The 17,287-nt window shown below is 37.9% G+C and overlaps 1 protein-coding gene across 1 annotated transcript in view; it reads left to right on the top strand.

Annotated features, from left to right (window-relative positions):
• PBRM1 (polybromo 1) overlaps positions 1-16,199 on the top strand; it is a gene marked incomplete at its 3' end in the record, with an annotated part of 35,655 nt that extends 19,456 nt beyond the window's left edge. Inside the window, exons 11-17 of the mRNA XM_010024275.1 lie at positions 6,701-6,842; positions 7,266-7,363; positions 10,429-10,705; positions 11,784-11,889; positions 13,132-13,774; positions 14,656-14,867; positions 16,014-16,199. Of these exons, the coding sequence (XP_010022577.1) occupies positions 6,701-6,842; positions 7,266-7,363; positions 10,429-10,705; positions 11,784-11,889; positions 13,132-13,774; positions 14,656-14,867; positions 16,014-16,199 (1,664 nt within the window). The remainder of the gene's footprint in view (positions 1-6,700; positions 6,843-7,265; positions 7,364-10,428; positions 10,706-11,783; positions 11,890-13,131; positions 13,775-14,655; positions 14,868-16,013) is intronic.
• Between the last annotated feature and the right edge of the window lie 1,088 nt (positions 16,200-17,287).

Here is a 17,287-nt window from a genome sequence, read left to right as displayed (position 1 = left end):
GTTGTGGGAGTAAAGCCTGCCATTCCTGCCTCCACTTTGGCATCTGGCTACCTAGGCTATCCTCCTAGAGTGCACTGTGAAATGTGTGGCCGTTGCAAATGTTACAGGTAGTCATATATTTTAGGAGTTTTTGTGTGTGTTAACTGCAGGAAAAGCCTTGCAAAATAGTGTGTAATTTCTAGAGAGAGAGAATGACTAAGTTTTGTTTTAATGAGATGTTCATTATACCTATCCCAGCCTCTATATCACTTTATGAGCATTATAATCCTCAGTCATTTGAGCTGAGTGCAGATCCCAAGGTGTTCCTGATTGTGGGATGTAATCCTGCTGATGGCTTTAGTTTTCTGCTAGTTTCCTCTTGACTTGCTCTTTACAGAATGTCAGAATAGCTGAGGTCGGAAGGGAGACCATCCTGTCCAACCCCTGGCTATAGCAGGGTCACCCAGAGCCAGTTGCCCAGGACTGAATCCAGTCAGGTTTGAATATTTCCAGAGACAGAGACTCCACAACCTCCCTGGGAACCAGCCTCACAGTACCCTTGTGTTCAGATGAAATTTCATGTGTTTCAAGCTGTTCCTGTTACCACTTGCCTTGCTGAGATGAGTAGAACAAGAGTAGCCCTTTTAAAATGAAAGGCATGACACTCCTGAGGGCTGTGACTTCCAGGTATGGTTTGGAGGTTAATGTGCAAACTTCACATTGCTGGTAAAAAGTCATTCTGTAATTACAAGTGACCAGAGGAATAGCTGGGAAATAATGCAGGAGAATGTGTTCCGTTACCCGGTACTCGAGTGCTAGACCCTGGCACTTTTCCAGGAACTGCATTCCTAATTAAATTTTACAACATTGGTAACTATGATCCCTAAGGCAAGTGGATCAGGCTTTTCTACCCAAAGAGGGAAGCGGTCCAGGGAGATTCCCTGGCAGCAGTTCTCTCCTGAACATGTGTGAGAGTGGTGTGGGTGTATGGGCACTAAAATCAGTGTCTTCGTTGGCACACCCTGGTGTCTTGAGCTCCAGGAACCTGGGGTTATAGTTTATGTTTAAAATAGTGCCTGGATCTAATATAAACCACAGATGGTTTTGTGTGATGTCTACTATCTGAGGATTTAAAATGCATTTTTCTTATGAATGTGCATCCTTTTGGACAATGGTCTGCGACACAGAAATCTAAACATTACATTTCACTGCACTGGCGTGTGTTGAGGTTCTCCTAGAACTGTGAGATTTGTGGTGGGTCTTACTGCCTTTGGATTAATTATTTGAGTTGAATTGTACCAAATACGAACATGCTTTGTGTTATAATTTTGCAAGTATTTGTGAATAAAGGAGTGGAACTTGATTGAAGTAATGGAGACTGCTCTCGGGACTAAAGCACATTAAGATTTTATTATTACATTGACTTTTGAAAAATAATATGACATTGTGTTTCATGTGTTTGTGAATGAGCCAGTTGGAAAAGTATGCTCTACAGAAAAAAAAAAGTCTTTCTAATGTTAAGAATACCCTGTAAATTTTCCCTTCATCTGAGATTTAGCAGTTTTTTCATTCCTTTCACTTAATAGAGTTTCGTATTTGTTGAATATTGTACATTGTTTAGATCTTCTGTCTGTGTAACCAATTTTCCTACCTTTGCAAGTGCTTTCAATGCATATTGTACTTCAGGCCTGTATAAAATCACAGTTTCAAGTAAACAAGGTTCCCAACTTACTTTATAAGATGACAACTGTCATCCCTCAATAGGACATCTATCGAATGCCATCTTGGTTGTGTGCATTCTTTGTTACTGTTTGTTGGGTTCTTTTTTTTCCTAAAAAGGCAGGGTTAGTGCTTTACAATTTCTAAGTAAAAGAAATCAAGTTACATTATAACTGGTTTTAGCCATGTGCTGCTATTTTTTTTTTTTCCTAGGAATTTTTTAGGCATAGTGTGTGTCTAATGAGATGGATCTTTTGATTATGTGGGGGGAATATCTCTCTTGTCTTCAGTTCTTTCAAATATTCCATTTGAAAGGGCTGATGAGTTTCCAGTAGACCTTTTTGGGAGTTGAGTGCCAGCTTTCTCTATGGGGTTTATTATTCTGATTGTGACCAAATTAAATGTCATGCCAGTGTTGGTTTTGCTTAATAGCCTTATGAAACTGTAGCATACCTTATAAACTATTATTTTTTCCTCATTTTGCAAAGGTTGTTTTGTTTAAAATTCTGTTTTTCCAAGTTTTACTCATGCTTTACAATTGTATCCCTGTCAATCATTTCACAGAAATTTCTCTTGGTTTCTAGTGTATAAGTTTAACTTGTATTATGTTGGCAGAGACTTCCTGTAGAGCCATAAATTTGGTTAGTTTTAGCCTCGCTTTGTGAAATGAACTGATGATTATAAAATTCTTTCCTTCCAAGATGGGCGAGATGGCTTTTTAAAATTTATTGTGAAGCTGCATTTCATACTCTAAATCCAGAAAAGACACAATACTGGAGTTCTGCTGAGTTTGAGTATAATTAAAACTGTTCAAAGTACTTCTCTGAATAACCCTCATAATTAATCATCCTGTTGTTTGCTGAAAAGGATGGTAAGATAGGAAGTTGGTTATAGACTTAGAACAGGGTTATTTCTGTGCCTGTACATTTTTCATTCTTCATATATGTGGCTGGAAGTTGTCTGCCTTTCTGAACTATATGGGCCAAGTCTGGATTTTTACTTTTGTTGTCAGACCTTTCACGAGTACAAATGTGAGAATATAGGTTGTTTGCTTAGAATCAGATGTCTGCACCTTGATTATTTGGTTGTGAATAAACAAATGCTGATAGAAGCAAGATTTTATTTGAGAGTAAGGTGTAATTTGAATTATCATCTTTTTAAGGCAGTGTTTCCTCTTCCTCTTGTCTTCTGGCTCTAGGTTAAGATTTAAAGGAGTAAGATAAAATTAAGCTGCTTTTCTTCACTTGTGAGCTACTGTCAGGGCTGCACCTTCTCCATGAGCTTAAAGATTTTTCTACAGGACCATGAGAGAGCAGGGAATTGGTGCACACAGAATGGTATACTTAAGACTAATGGCAGTTTCATATACTTTTTCTGCTTTTTGGTGCTTCAGGGTTAGACTGCTGCGTTGCAATATGTGTAGGTCACTGCCTAAATACACACAGATGAAGCTAGTGTGGGATACCAAGGCTGTGTGGAGTACGTGTTATATTTTTAGATGAAGCATGTGACAGTGGTGTTCTGGGATCTGCATGAGCTGCCTCTCTGTCTGTGGGAGCAGGACCAAAGCAAGTCCCAGATTTGTTAGTGTCAAGTGGCTTGGGAGATCTGCTCATATGAAGAGTCAGCAGTTCATGAAATTGTGCAGGACCAATTTAGAATTCCCTTTTTTGTAAAAAGAAAACTGTTGCAGGTGGGATATGTTCCCTAGGAAACGCTATCGCCTTGCTTGTTCTGCGTGCAGCTTGCTTTGAAGTTGTTCTGCTTTGAAGGATATGGCAAATTCCCTCTTTTCTCGGTTTGAGAAAACTGGCACCCAAACATACAGAGTTTGATTGATCAGGATATGTTAACTAATCAGCAAATCTGGTTTATAGTGTCATGCTGACAGTGTTACTTCATAGATTCTGAATTTACAGGGGATAAGGATAAAGTTGTCTGTTGTCGTTAGTATCTCAGGAGGATGGTCATTACTGCTGAGATTTTTAGTCAGTGTAATCCTAGACTTTCAGTGATTATTTAAGGGCAACTTTGAGATGGGTACAGAAAAGCTCCACATAAAGAGTAGTAGTACCAAGTGATAGTAAGGAGAAACAGTTTGAATTGATGTCATGGTTTAAGCAGGACAATTGAAGAAGTGGTACTTCAGTTAAGATGTAGTCCTTCAGCTTACTGTTTCTGGAAGCTGAATGCAGACATCATGGAACAGCAGTCAAAATTTGAACTTGCCATTCTGTAATTCTAATTTAGTGAATTAGTTGGAAGAGTAGAAACTTGCAGTTTTTCTTTTTCCTGCTGTCCAGTCTGTCAAAACTTATTTTAGTTTGGAAGAAGGCAAACTAACTGCCAGAGTTGCACAAGAATGTTTGTAAACGATGCAATACTAATATTGAAACAAACTTTGAGCCAGGACTTGAAAAGCAAGAATGTTGCATGCAGACTTGCTTACTTGCAAGAGCATGAACTGTTGAGTAGATCTTGAGAGGACTTTATTCCAGCTTGATTGTTCGGATTTCTGGAGCATGAATCCTTCCTTGTCCTTCAACACTTGTCTTTATCAGTAGAAGGCACTGAGACATTTTGGACATTTATCTGGAGTATTTAATAGCCAAATCTAAGGCAGTTGTGGTACTCTTCACTTTAAAGCCTTAATTAAAGCCTAATTCTACAAATTTGTCAGCGTTAAGTTATCACTTGGAAACAAATGATGCTAATGCTGTCTACATCCAAGGGGAGATTAAAGTCTGTTGGTCAGCATTTCTCTGCAGTGATAACTAATAACACCAGTAAACAAGGAAATTACTGCTTGTTTATACTGCTTGTTTATACCCGTGTGCCTTGACAAATTAGAATGTTCTTAAATAAATCTGTTTTGAAAAAAAAAAAACCAAACAAAAAACCCGCCTCACTTTTGGTGGTTTGGGTAAATATGAGCTTATTATTTAGGGGTTTTAATTCAAGTTTTTTAAGCCTTTCTATTCCATGTTTCCTTGAGCATTCTCTTAATGATGTGTTAGTTTTTGTAACACCAAGTGTTTGTGTGTTAAAGTCCTGTAATTGCTTGTCAATATTTTTGTTAGACTACAAGAATTAATTGCATGCATTTTACTCTATAGATTTTGCTTTCTCTACTAGAGTGTGTTCGGGTTAGCCTGAGGTGTAAGGTGGCCTGTAGTATTTGTTACCAGACAGTGGCAAGAGCATGAGGTAGACTCAGTGCTTACATCCTTAGTATTTCTGAGCCTATACATCATATACTAGTGTTTTAGGGCAAAATAATCCTGAGCTTAGTGGGATTTTAATTTGGATTTTGATCTTTTAATACCAGTCACATATTCCTTAACATGTATGCAAATACTTGTTGCTAGAGTGTTACAAGATAGAAATTGAGGCTATTTATTTGAAACTCAAACTCTTTTGTTTTTGAGGGTCTGTTTGGGGTTTTTTATTACTGTCTTTTTTATTAATCTAATGAAAACTATATTGGTAACTGTCCTATTTTTTGGAATTGCAGAGTGAGTGAGGTCGATAAAACTTTCTGATTATCTGTTGCTGCAGTTGCAAACATTAAAAATAATCTAAAATATAATGCATAAAGACTTGGAAGCTACTGATGTCTTAAAGTCTTCAGAGAGATACATGAACCTACAATGGTTTGTTTTAAATGAGAATAGCAACAACTCATTTTCTCCACATCTTAGATTTAGGGTATTGTCCAAATTTGTTTTCTGCTTTTCTCATAGTCATTGAGGACATACTAGTTCTTCAGATCTGAAAGAAATGAAAAAGCAATACACTACGTTTCAGTGAGGCACACACAACAGCCATCCTAGCAGCATGCAGTTAGTTGGACATGTACTGACTGCAAAATGCATTTCCACCAGGTCAGCTTTATAGACACATGTGCACTTCTCGGTAGTTTTTTTAGCTGTTTCAGCTTTGTGCCACATTTAATCCAACTGTGACCTCCTCACCCTTGGCTGGCCAGTGGAGAGTCCTGTCTAACACAAGTTGAGCAGTGTTACTCTTGGTTCGCTGTTTCAGCTGCGAGGTCACATTGACAGGCAAGGCTTGGGATTAAAATAAACTATATTAAGTTTATTTTGTGGTAGTGCTTATCCTCCATCAGGCAGGTTCACTTTCAGCTGGGTGCTATAAAAACCAGACTAGGTTTGAAGGTGGTGTGTAACCGGTGTTTGTGACAGGCGGGTGAGGAAGGAGATGTGAAAGAGGGTGATTATGTTTTGCAATTGTGATAGGGTTTGGTTTTAATGTTGTTGCAGACTTCTGTTTTCTGTTGTGTTTAATGAGGTATTGGAAGGTTTAAAAAAGTTGGCTAGAACTTTCACCACTTGTGCAAGGAAATAGAAGAAAACACATTAAGTTATTGGCAAACTTAGTGCACTGATTCATCTGTTTAGCACATGAAAAATGGTAAATTTTTGTCATTAGTCTTTTTCTAACTGTTTTCACATGAAGTGCACTTTACAGGTAGCACCAGTAAACAATCAGGTGATTTTAAGAGAGGGCAAAAATTGGAGTGGGTTAACATGAGAGGTGTTGGGCACTTTTGGCTATCACTGAGGATGAGTGGAATTGATGTGTAGAGAAGGCAGCATTGGTGGGTGTGCAGAGCTAACCCGTCACATCAACATCATACCCAGGCCCTGCAGTTCACAGCTGAGGGGTACTGGAACGGTCTCAGCGGGTTGTGCTTCAGCCTTATCTGTACCGCATCTCCTCTGAGTATGAAAACAGGACTTCAGTCTGCACAACTTTCAAGAGGACAGCTTTCAGAATTATTAAAACCATTCTTAAAGAGGAGATATGTTTCTCTAATATAGTTACAAGCAGAAGATATTACTGCAGCATCAGAAAAAGAAAACACATTCCTGTAATTAGAGCTCTTTGGGTATTGATTTATTGTGAAAATAAAGATGTTAAAGACCTGTTTTGCAGTGTGTAACTTGTGAGATGTGTGATTGGTATTTCTCTTTTGCAGAACCAAACTGAAGAACCATGAATATGAAACTTTAGATCAGTTGGAGGCTGATCTGAATTTGATGTTTGAAAATGCCAAGCGGTACAATGTTCCCAATTCTGCCATCTATAAAAGAGTACTGAAAATGCAGCAGGTTATGCAGGTATGTAGAGTAGAACAATCAAAAGGATATAACTTCACGTGTGAATTTATTTACCTAATGAATATTTTTCCCAAATGATTTTGAACTAGACCTGTATTTGCAGTAGTATTTTTTAGCTTAGGGGAAGTATAGGAATGAGAGCATCATAGAATGATTTTTCTTCAGGTAAGTGCTGCAGTCTGAAACGGCATTGTTTCCACACTGGTTGCTCAAATTTTTTTCTGACGGTTAAAAAGAATTACACTGCTGTTTTTTGTCAGCCAACTTTATATTAAGTAAATCACTGGAAATACTTTGGACGGTGGTTTAGTCTCAAAACCTGTAGTTGCATCTTTTTTGTGTATCTGATCTATTCTGATGTTTAATACTGTGCTGGAAATGTCTGGCAGTGAGTTTGGCTTCAGAGATTTGTTCTTTTTTCAGGCAAAGAAGAAGGAGCTTGCTAGGAGAGATGACATTGAGGATGGGGACAGTATGATTTCTTCTGCTACATCTGACACTGGAAGCTCAAAAAGGAAAAGGTGTGCACTTCTGTAGTTCCTGCAGACCATGACATTGCTATAGCTTTTATTTGTTAAAGAGAATATTAAACAATGTTTTCTAGCATTTGTGTAAGGATTTATAATTCTGAAAACATCATTAAGTATTGTTTCAAGTTAATTCAAAACTATTTGCCGACTTTATTTTCCGTTTTTTGGGCTATTAATTAGTTGGCAGTTGTCAACACAACTTCAGTGCAGCACATGGCATGGACACTGTAGTTGCACTGAATTAAGTAATTTTGCCAGTGCATATCAGGATTTTTATTTGTGTGTTACCTTTTATAGCCTGGTGTGTGGACTGTCTTCACAGGTTGTTAGCAGCTATTGCTTCTTTTCTACTACTTCTCCAATACATGACTATGTGGTTTGGGTAGCAATTTCAGAATATAATAATCAGAGTTAACACTGTAGCTGAATAATTTTTTTTTAATTTTATAGTATTAGTCTACAAATATTTTTGTATGGTGAGGTTTCCTGGCACAAACATTTTCATTTTGGATGAACTCTGCTTGGAGAGTTGTCATCATTAATGCTAAGGGACTGCTCTGCTCTCTGTTCTGAATTTACACTCTTCTGTTACTTACCTGTAAATAGCTATGCCAAAGAGGGTATTTGACAAATAGATAAACTGATAATAGGTTGATTATTCCGGATACTGTAACGTAAACAAAATTCACCGTGATTTAAAATATACTTTTTAGTGAGCAATAATGGTGGTTTATGGAAAGTATTCTTTAAAAGTGAAAGCTGTTGTGTAATTAATGCTAGTGATGCATTTCAGTCTGAGGGATCGTTTCTCTAGTCTGCCTCATGGTATCGTTTGAAATAAGTTCTAACTGCTGATAATATTGCAATAGTAGCAACTGCCAGCGTAAAACTGTAATTTCAACATCTTTCTTTGTTGTAGCTTTTTTTGGTGAACCTTCAGCTTTCTGTATTTTTAGTTCTTTGTTTTATCAAAGTAACAGCAGTTGTGGGGGGAAGAAGGGAATAAAATAGACCATCAGCAAAGATTCACTTAAGAGCAGTCAAGTAAGTGCAACAATGTGTGTTCGTAAAAAGTCTGCAGAGAGAAAATGTTAACATGGATTTAGGAGGTGGTACAGTCTAGGGATGATAGGAAGAAGAAATGTGGAATGGTAAGACAGACTACAGTACCAAATGAATATCAGGTAGGAACAAATTGCCAAAAAGTGGCTAGTTTTGTGATCTTCAGATTCAAAGAGGTGTACTAACCCAGTCAAGCAAGTCAAACTGACATCAGTGTCCTTTTAACCTTTGTTGCTTTTGATCATCTTGTGCAAGAGAATACTGAAATGCTTTAAAGAAAAAATCTGTCAGGTCTTGTCATCTAAGAACAGTAAAAAAGAAAGAGTAGTGCTCACAGATATGGGAAATCAAAATCATTTTATTTTCTTCATGCATAAGGAGAACATGAATATGCTTTTGATGTTGTTAGTTCAGTGTTTGTCATTACTTTCACTTGCTGAAAGATAGGAAATAAAAGAAGATTGTAAATGCTGTGATAGCAGAAGTGAAACACTGAGAGGAATTCCTAAATGTTGCTGAAAAAGGCAACTAATAACTCAGGCAAAATGTGTCCCATTGGGAAGTAATAGTGACACAGAAGGAAGTTACCTGGATGTACCCTTTTATGTGTCAGATGCATGGCCTTTTACTATTTCTGCTTTGGTTTTGCTTTACCTACTTTCATTGAGCTAAATGTTAAAATTTGGAAGTGTGCTAAAATGTGGAATTCAGAAGCATGTCTTTGTCTTGGCATTGCTCATCTGCGAGTGTGAACCACTAACTGATATTTTCAGCACTGAAGATAATGCAGGAAAAAAGTTTTTAACCTATAGAAGATATATTTTGAATTTTCTCACATAATGTGACATTAATTTTCAGGAGTTATATTGCTGACCTTGCCAAGGAGCAAGAGGTATCTGAGGCATGATGCTGTGCTGGATTTCACATATTTTAAATGTAGGAGGAAAAGATCCAGATGATGGAAAATCTGTGATGCTGTCTGGTTTCTAGCAAGTTGTACAGTGATGTTTTGCACATTCTGCAGATGAAGATAGTTTTTGATGATGTCATCATTTTTACAGATAGTATAGTCAAAGTTCTAACTACTTGAGTAAAAGTAAGAGAGATTGAAATTTGGAAGCTGGTTTAAAAGTGCTTTGTAGAGAGTGCATTTCCAGGAGTGCCACAGTGTCTGAGCTTAGACATTATTAACGTAAGTTTTCCTCTCGCTTATCTGATTTGCTTGTAGATCATGTAGTGTATCTACAGGGAGCCACACATAACTGTTTTTCCTTATAAGCTGTGTCTTGGGTGTGCTGCCAGATTTCTTGAGACAACCATAATAGCTACACAGGACTATAAGATTTGTGTACATGGCCATTTTCTACTTGGGTTTGCAGTTTTGGCAAGCTTTGGTAAACTTTATTGTCTTGTAACTTCATTTGACTGGGATTGACAGATGTTTAAGCAATTCAGACCCTTCTTTATACTACATTCTTGATGTTCTTATTTTCTTGTAACTGGTACTGAAGAAGATACAGAATAACTGAGATAAATATCTGAAGTCTTTGATATTCTGCATTCAGCAGAAATAGTCATAAAGATGCTGGCTAAGGGGGTTTTCCTTGATTGCGCTAGATCTCGAGGTCTTGGATGCAGATGCCTAGTCCTGACTGATCTTTTTTCTCTGCAGCTGCAAAGTGATTAGAGTTCTTTTTGACCTTTGCACATTTGAAAACTACTTATTTTTCTATTCTTTAGAACACTCAACATGATTGAGAGAAAAATCCTATTTTAAAGTTGGTTTCCTCTTTATTTAGTGCGCTGCTGGTTATGATGCTGTCGTTATTTACAAATGGACTAATGTTTCTAGTACATTGTCTTGATGTTGAACATCTTGTGTGGTGCTTGTGGTTGTTTTTTCATGGTAGAGGATAACGTCATTTTGATATTAACATTGGAAGTGGGGAAAGCATTTTTTCTTTTCATTTTTGTTCTTCTCCTTAACCTAACAGTAAAAAGAATATCCGAAAGCAACGAATGAAGATTTTATACAATGCAGTTCTGGAAGCTCGAGAACCAGGCACAGGCAGACGGCTCTGTGATCTGTTCATGGTTAAGCCATCCAAAAAGGACTATCCAGACTATTATAAAATTATCTTGGAGCCAATGGACTTGAAAATGATAGAACACAACATCCGCAATGATAAGTATGTAGGGGAAGAAGCCATGATTGAAGACATGAAGCTCATGTTCCGAAATGCAAGGCATTATAATGAGGAAGGCTCCCAGGTACTGTTTTGATCCTGCAGTCACTCTTACCTCTGCTTCTTTGCAGACATATAAGTTATGGTAGGATGGTTTAGCTTTGACTGTTACTCACATTATTTATGCTATTGTTCATTGAACTAAAATAGAAATACGACTTTCTTTCTGCTGATGTTTTAAATTCTCTGTCTATAGTTGGATAAATGTGAAATGCAGCAGGCTCCCTTGCAAAGGTTAGATTTATTTCCCGTTAGCTAAACTCTCCACTACAAAGAATGTCAGCTGAATGTTTCCTAGTATGGTTTAAAAAAATAATCCAGTTACTATGTTATCATTATTCATCCTCAGTTAATCACAGGAAGATATTTGCACAGTGAGTAATCATCAGCATATGTTTTGGAGCTCAGAACCACTGAGAAGGGATGTCTTAGTTAGAAAGAAACCATCTTTGATTTTGTAAGGTGGAGAGTGTGGGAGAGATCAGGCTTAGAAGACCTGACTTGTTGAGTCTAGCCAAAGGAGTCTGAAAAGAATATGCTTTTCATTTACAAATAGACTGTAGGGTATGTCTATATTGTGATGTTTCTCAGCCAGCAAGCATGACGTGTTGGAACAGAGTGGTGGTAAGAAACCTCCAGCTATTTCTAATAAGAAACTTGATCAGCTACTGTAAAGGACTTTATGATGAGGTTGCATTCACTGGGATTGGATTTGAAGGCCCAGGAGTACTGTTCTAGTCCATTCTACCCTGTTGGAATCACGATTGCTCAGCAGAACGGTTTGATGAGAAGGTTGATAAGACAACTGCGCCTTGCTGTTTTATAGTCTTTGGAATAGAAATGCGGCTCAATTGGATAATTTATTCAAGATTTATATCTCCCTGATTTAGATTGTCTTGATTAGTTCTGCTTACCTGCATAAGTCTATTAAAGGTGTACATTTGACAAATAAACCCTTCTTTTTTAATCAAGTATTTGGTTTTGCTTTCAGCCTTTTCAAACTAACATGTAAATGTTTCTTGGGGGCTAGTTCTAAACTAGTTTAAACACAGTAAATCTTGTTTTGTTTTGGTTTGGTTTTTGATTACTTTACTGATTAATAGGTATACAATGATGCCCATATGCTGGAAAAGATCCTTAAAGAAAAGAGGAAAGAACTGGGACCCCTAGCTGAAGATGATGATGTTGCATCCCCTAAACTAAAGCTAAGTAAGGCATCCTTGTACATTGCTATGTCTCAGTTCAACACTTCTGAATACCCAGCAATAGAGATTAATGTATTTTCCCTTTAGAATAGAAGATGCGACCTGCAAATTTACACTGACATGCAAAGTAGAATTGTATTTTCAGAATCATGACAGCGATGATGTATTTGCGTGTGTATATAATAGAACTTAGTTGTTACGTATAGCATTTTCTAAGAAAAGTAACTGGGAATGAAGAAAGAATACTTAAGAGTGGTTGGAATGGCTGGCATTTAGTCATGTGGTGTCATCCAAATGTTAGATGCTGCATTACATGGTCAGTAAAACTTCATTAGCACAGTGTGCTGGTGGGATTGCTTACAAGTAAGGTGCTTCTCAGACGGAGTAAAACTCTTCATTTCCCTGGTCAAATATCTGGCTTTTGCACAGAACCATAAAAGAAATGTGAGTTTTATTAGAAAATTATAGAAAAACATGAAAAACACAGAAATTTCCAACAACGTCTGTTCCTAGAGCTGTTACTCTTACAAACTAGACTTGCTACTACTCAAATCTTACGTACCCTTAAAATGTGTTCAAAACTGAGCAAACTGAGAAGGATAAAATTGCACAGAAAGGCTTAAATAAAATAACTCCACAGAGTCTTCTTGAAAATAGAAATGTGTGGCTCTGAGGTAAGGTACAGGTACTAGAGAATTCACAGGCAGAGACCATGCAGTACCATAACAGAGATCCTGAATTAATCAAAAAGATACTCTGATTAATAATCCCATGGGAGGCCTTATTTTACATTTTACCTGTAATAATCCTCTTTAAATTGGCATAAACCTGTCCTAAAGGAATCTGATACTATTTAGAATGCTTAATTTTAGTGGTAGCAAAAACCCTGTGATGACTAGATTTTAACGGCTGTAGAGAGAAATTCATTTAGAGCTAGTAAGACCAAACTGAATGTAGAGGAGTCATTAATAACATTAGGTAGGAAAAGAAGCTTTCTGTGCTTAAGTCTGAAAAGACCTTCAACATAGTAACACATGATTCTGAGGTTGCCAAAAATAACATTGAAAAAAATATTCATACAATTACGAGAAATAAAGGAAGCTGCAACCTGGGATGGGCTCCGTGTCATGGCTCTTCTGCTCATCCCTTAAAGTGGTTCTTCAATAAGCAATTCTCCAGTGGAAAGGAGATGGAAGCTCTGGGTTTGTAATGATTCTTCCCCTCCCACCCCTTTCTGTCTGCTTAGGTAGAAAAAGTGGCATTTCTCCAAAAAAATCAAAATACATGACTCCAATGCAACAGAAATTGAACGAGGTTTATGAAGCAGTGAAGAATTACACGGATAAACGAGGCCGGCGACTGAGTGCCATCTTCTTGAGGCTGCCATCTCGGTCTGAACTTCCTGACTACTATGTAACCATTAAAAAGCCCGTTGACATGGAGAAGATCAGAAGTCATATGATGGCAAATAAATACCAGGATATTGATTCCATGGTAGAGGACTTTGTAATGATGTTCAATAATGCTTGCACATATAATGAGCCAGAATCTTTAATTTATAAAGATGCCTTGGTCCTGCATAAAGTTCTGCTTGAAACTCGGAGAGAAATAGAAGGAGATGAGGATTCTCATGTGCCCAATGTCACTTTGCTAATTCAGGAACTTATCCATAACCTTTTTGTATCTGTTATGAGCCACCAGGATGATGAGGGTAGATGCTACAGTGACTCCTTAGCTGATATTCGTGCTGTGGATCTCAACTTCCCAAATAAACCTCCTCTGACTTTTGATATTATCCGAAAAAATGTTGAAAATAATCGCTATAGGAGATTGGACTTGTTCCAGGAGAATATGTTTGAGGTACTGGAGAGGGCAAGGAGAATGAACAGGTGAGTGAAGCCCTATTTTTCAGGCCCTTTGTCTTAACACATGAGTTTTATGTGTTAACATTAGGCAAAGGCTGAAGTTTTTTTAAAGTGGTTTTTTTCCTTGATATGGGTGTTTAGAAAACGAAATCTCAAAAACTGTATCAGATCAGCAGCAGAATGTATGCTTTCATTTAAAAAACAAGGAAAAAGTTAGGTTTCTGTCCTGAGAGAATTTTTATGTTAATCTTCCAGAGGCACACCTCATGAAAACCAGGTTTGTGCTAATTTTCAGATTGAAAAATGAAGAGGAGGAGCTGTTCACTGACTGCTTGACTAGTGAATTACTCTTTTGGAGCAATCAGAGTTGAATGAGTTATAGTAATATTGTGCAAAAACTATGAGCACTTGCAGCTTACTGCAGTGTTTTACTTGAATTAGGTAGGATACTTGGGGATGTGCAGTTGAGATATTGACTCTGAAGGCGGGGGCATAAACAATCATATTAAAACATCTACCAACAGGACCATGGGTAATTAAGTCAGTTTTGTTAATAATACTGTTATTATTTAAGTTTTAAGAAGTTAACAAATTGTAGAGATCCAGTGGCGAGCAGGTTTTTTTTGTTGCAACTAGTTACCTTTGATTTTTCTGGTGTTTCAGGACTGGTGTATACATTAAATACTGTTTTGGGTAAACTTTAATACAAACTGGCAGCAGAGTAGCAGGTGGAGCATGACTTGCCAGTGTCTACTGCTGCTTATACTAAGCAAACACAAAAATGGATCGGTAGTGTGAAGCTTTAGTTTTATCACCAAGTGTGGCAATTGATGGCTCAGTGTTTAGGATCCTGTTTGAGTCTGCATAAACTGTATTTCTGCCTTGTTGTACGTATTTTTGTACAGGACTGATTCGGAGATTTACGAGGATGCAGTCGAACTTCAGCAGTTCTTTATTAAAATTCGAGATGAACTTTGTAAGAATGGAGAAATTCTTCTGTCACCCGCTCTCAGCTATACCACCAAGCATCTTCACAATGATGTAGAAAAGGAAAAGAAGGAAAAGCTGCCCAAAGAAATAGAGGAGGATAAGCTCAAAAGAGAGGAGGAGAAGAGAGGTAGCTACTTACTTTTCATTAATTTTAAATGCATTCATTGAAAAATGTACCTGTGGATATGATGTATGCTGTGCTGTTGCTACAGCTTCGCCTCCTGAAGGAACCTTAACAGTCTGGTTGTCTGCCAAGGATCTTGTAATTTAAAGTTACAGAAGATTTATTTTGTTTTGATCATTATCAGCCAGGCCAGATGGCTTTAAGGAAAGAGGTATATGTAGATACTAACTGTATGTAAACTCTAATCGGAACACATTGGAGTACAGTAGTCTTATTTGAAGGATATTGTAAAAGAAAACAATAGTTTTTTGCTACAGCTTTCTGCTGATCTTAAACTTAGCAATGACTGTTCCAGTTGATCTTTAAGTCATTTCTTTTTTGGCAAATACTGGGGGATTTTTATGTGCTGATGGTGTTGTCCGTGATCATGCTTTTTAACACTGCTAAAGAAATGGTATTTAAGTAAGTCTTTTGCATTACTTACTTGGCAAGTATGAGTGCGAAGAGGAACGGGCTTGCACTATTTTGCAGGGCAGGAAACCTACTGTGAAGGTCCTTTGTGTTTCACTCTTCCTGGCTGTTAGTGTCAGTATAATGGTTATAGAGCACGTCTAGGGGAATGGATAAAGCTCTCTAATTGCTCCTTTCCACAGATGGGAGCAGAGCTGTCAGCTCTTTGTCCTTAAATTGTCTTTCTAACATGGTTCATCTTCCCACATAGCACTAATGTCAGCAGCTGTGAAGTCTGGTTGCTCCAACTAGGCTGAGTATTATAAGGGGACAAGAGCTGTGATGCCTTTTTTTTTTGTCTTCCTCTGAGAGCTGAAAACCCCAAAGGAAGCAAAAGGTGCCATTCTGAAGGCTTCAGAGCTCAGGGCTGTTACTGAGTTTCTCTTATCCAGTTGGGAAGGCTCAAAAAAATTCAACTGAAGAAGGGAAACCCACCCTTGAGCAGCACCAGTAGCAGAAAGGCTAGCAGCACAAAACATACTTAAACTTGTCTTCATGCTGAAAGTCAATGACAGAGGGACATATCAGGTATCGTGGTACTTCTGCACTCGGGAGGGCATGAGGGGATTCGTATCAGTAATCTTGGCTAACATGGAAATGTGGCATTACTAACATCTGTTTTTCCCTTCTTGAAATAAGAAGCTGAAAAAAGTGAAGATTCTTCTGGATCAGCTGGGCTGTCAAGCTTGCATCGGACCTACAGCCAGGATTGCAGCTTCAAGAACAGCATGTACCATGTAGGAGATTATGTGTATGTGGAGCCTGCTGAAGCCAACTTGCAACCTCACATAGTCTGTATTGAGAGGCTGTGGGAAGACTCAGCTGGTAAGGATGTCTTTGCTATAGGAAAACAATATGGTGAAAGTTCCTATTGCTATTTAAAACTTCCAGTTTGAGCTTTTTCTGTGCAGAAGTATGTGTGGAATGGCGAGTATTTTTCATGTTTCTGAGTTGCTTTGTTCCAAAGAATATTACAAATATAAAGTTCTTGGATCAGCACATGCTTTTTTTGTTGTTCATCTCTACCTACCTTTAAATATTACGTGTCCCAGAGAGCAGGGTCTTTGAAGTGGGATGGGCTCCTCGTAATTTAGGTGCAGAACACCACATGGGGGTTTTCTGTGCTGAGAAATTTAAACCAAAGTTGGGCATGTTTAACCACAAATGTTCCACAGAACAGCTCAGTTTCAGAACTTGCCTTTGTTAAATTCCAGAATTGACCTGAGTCTTGCATTTCCTAGGCCAAATCAAGCCATAACAAGTACTGTTTTGGTTTTTTCTCATCAGTGATGCCTTCTGTTCGCAGCAGGTACTTCTCTTAAGTGTAAGGAAGGCTAGAGATACGGCAAGATAAGCATGGTGCACTCTCAGCAATCCTGGAAACTACAGTTGATCAGAACTACAGTGGGGTATAATGCAGTTAACCATTTTGGTTGCACTTTTTTTTAAAGGGATGGAAGGAATGTGCTATAAGGGCAGATCAAAAAGACCATGACTTAAGTTTGGAGGGGAGAAATGTAAGGCAGGATATAATTAAGGTTTGCAAAATTATGAAATGGATAGATAAGCTGAATGCAGAAATACTATTAAACAAATCCACCAATACTAGAGTTAGAGGGCACTCATTGACACTAGTAAATCAGACTGAAACGTGGAAGTGTTTAGCTTTTTAATACAGTGGATAGTGAGCCTCCTGGCTTTCCCAGGAGCTTGTGGAGGCAGATTATATCAGCAGGCTCAAAAAAGGGTGAGACAAGTCTGTCTACAACAGGTCTAAACCAAATAATGAAGGGAATAACCAGCAAATAATAGCATGATAAAGAGAACAGCTCTCTAGCACCCCTGTCATGCTCACTCACTTGGATGCAGTGTGTTTGGGTAGATGGACCAGTTGGATGATTCTTACATTCATT

The sequence above is a fragment of the Nestor notabilis genome, unplaced genomic scaffold (assembly GCF_000696875.1).
Source record: "Nestor notabilis isolate BGI_N333 unplaced genomic scaffold, ASM69687v1 scaffold33831, whole genome shotgun sequence".
NCBI classification, from domain to species: Eukaryota; Metazoa; Chordata; class Aves; order Psittaciformes; family Psittacidae; genus Nestor; species Nestor notabilis.
Note: the sequence above shows the minus strand (reverse complement) of the source record. Positions and strands in the feature narration are given on the sequence as shown.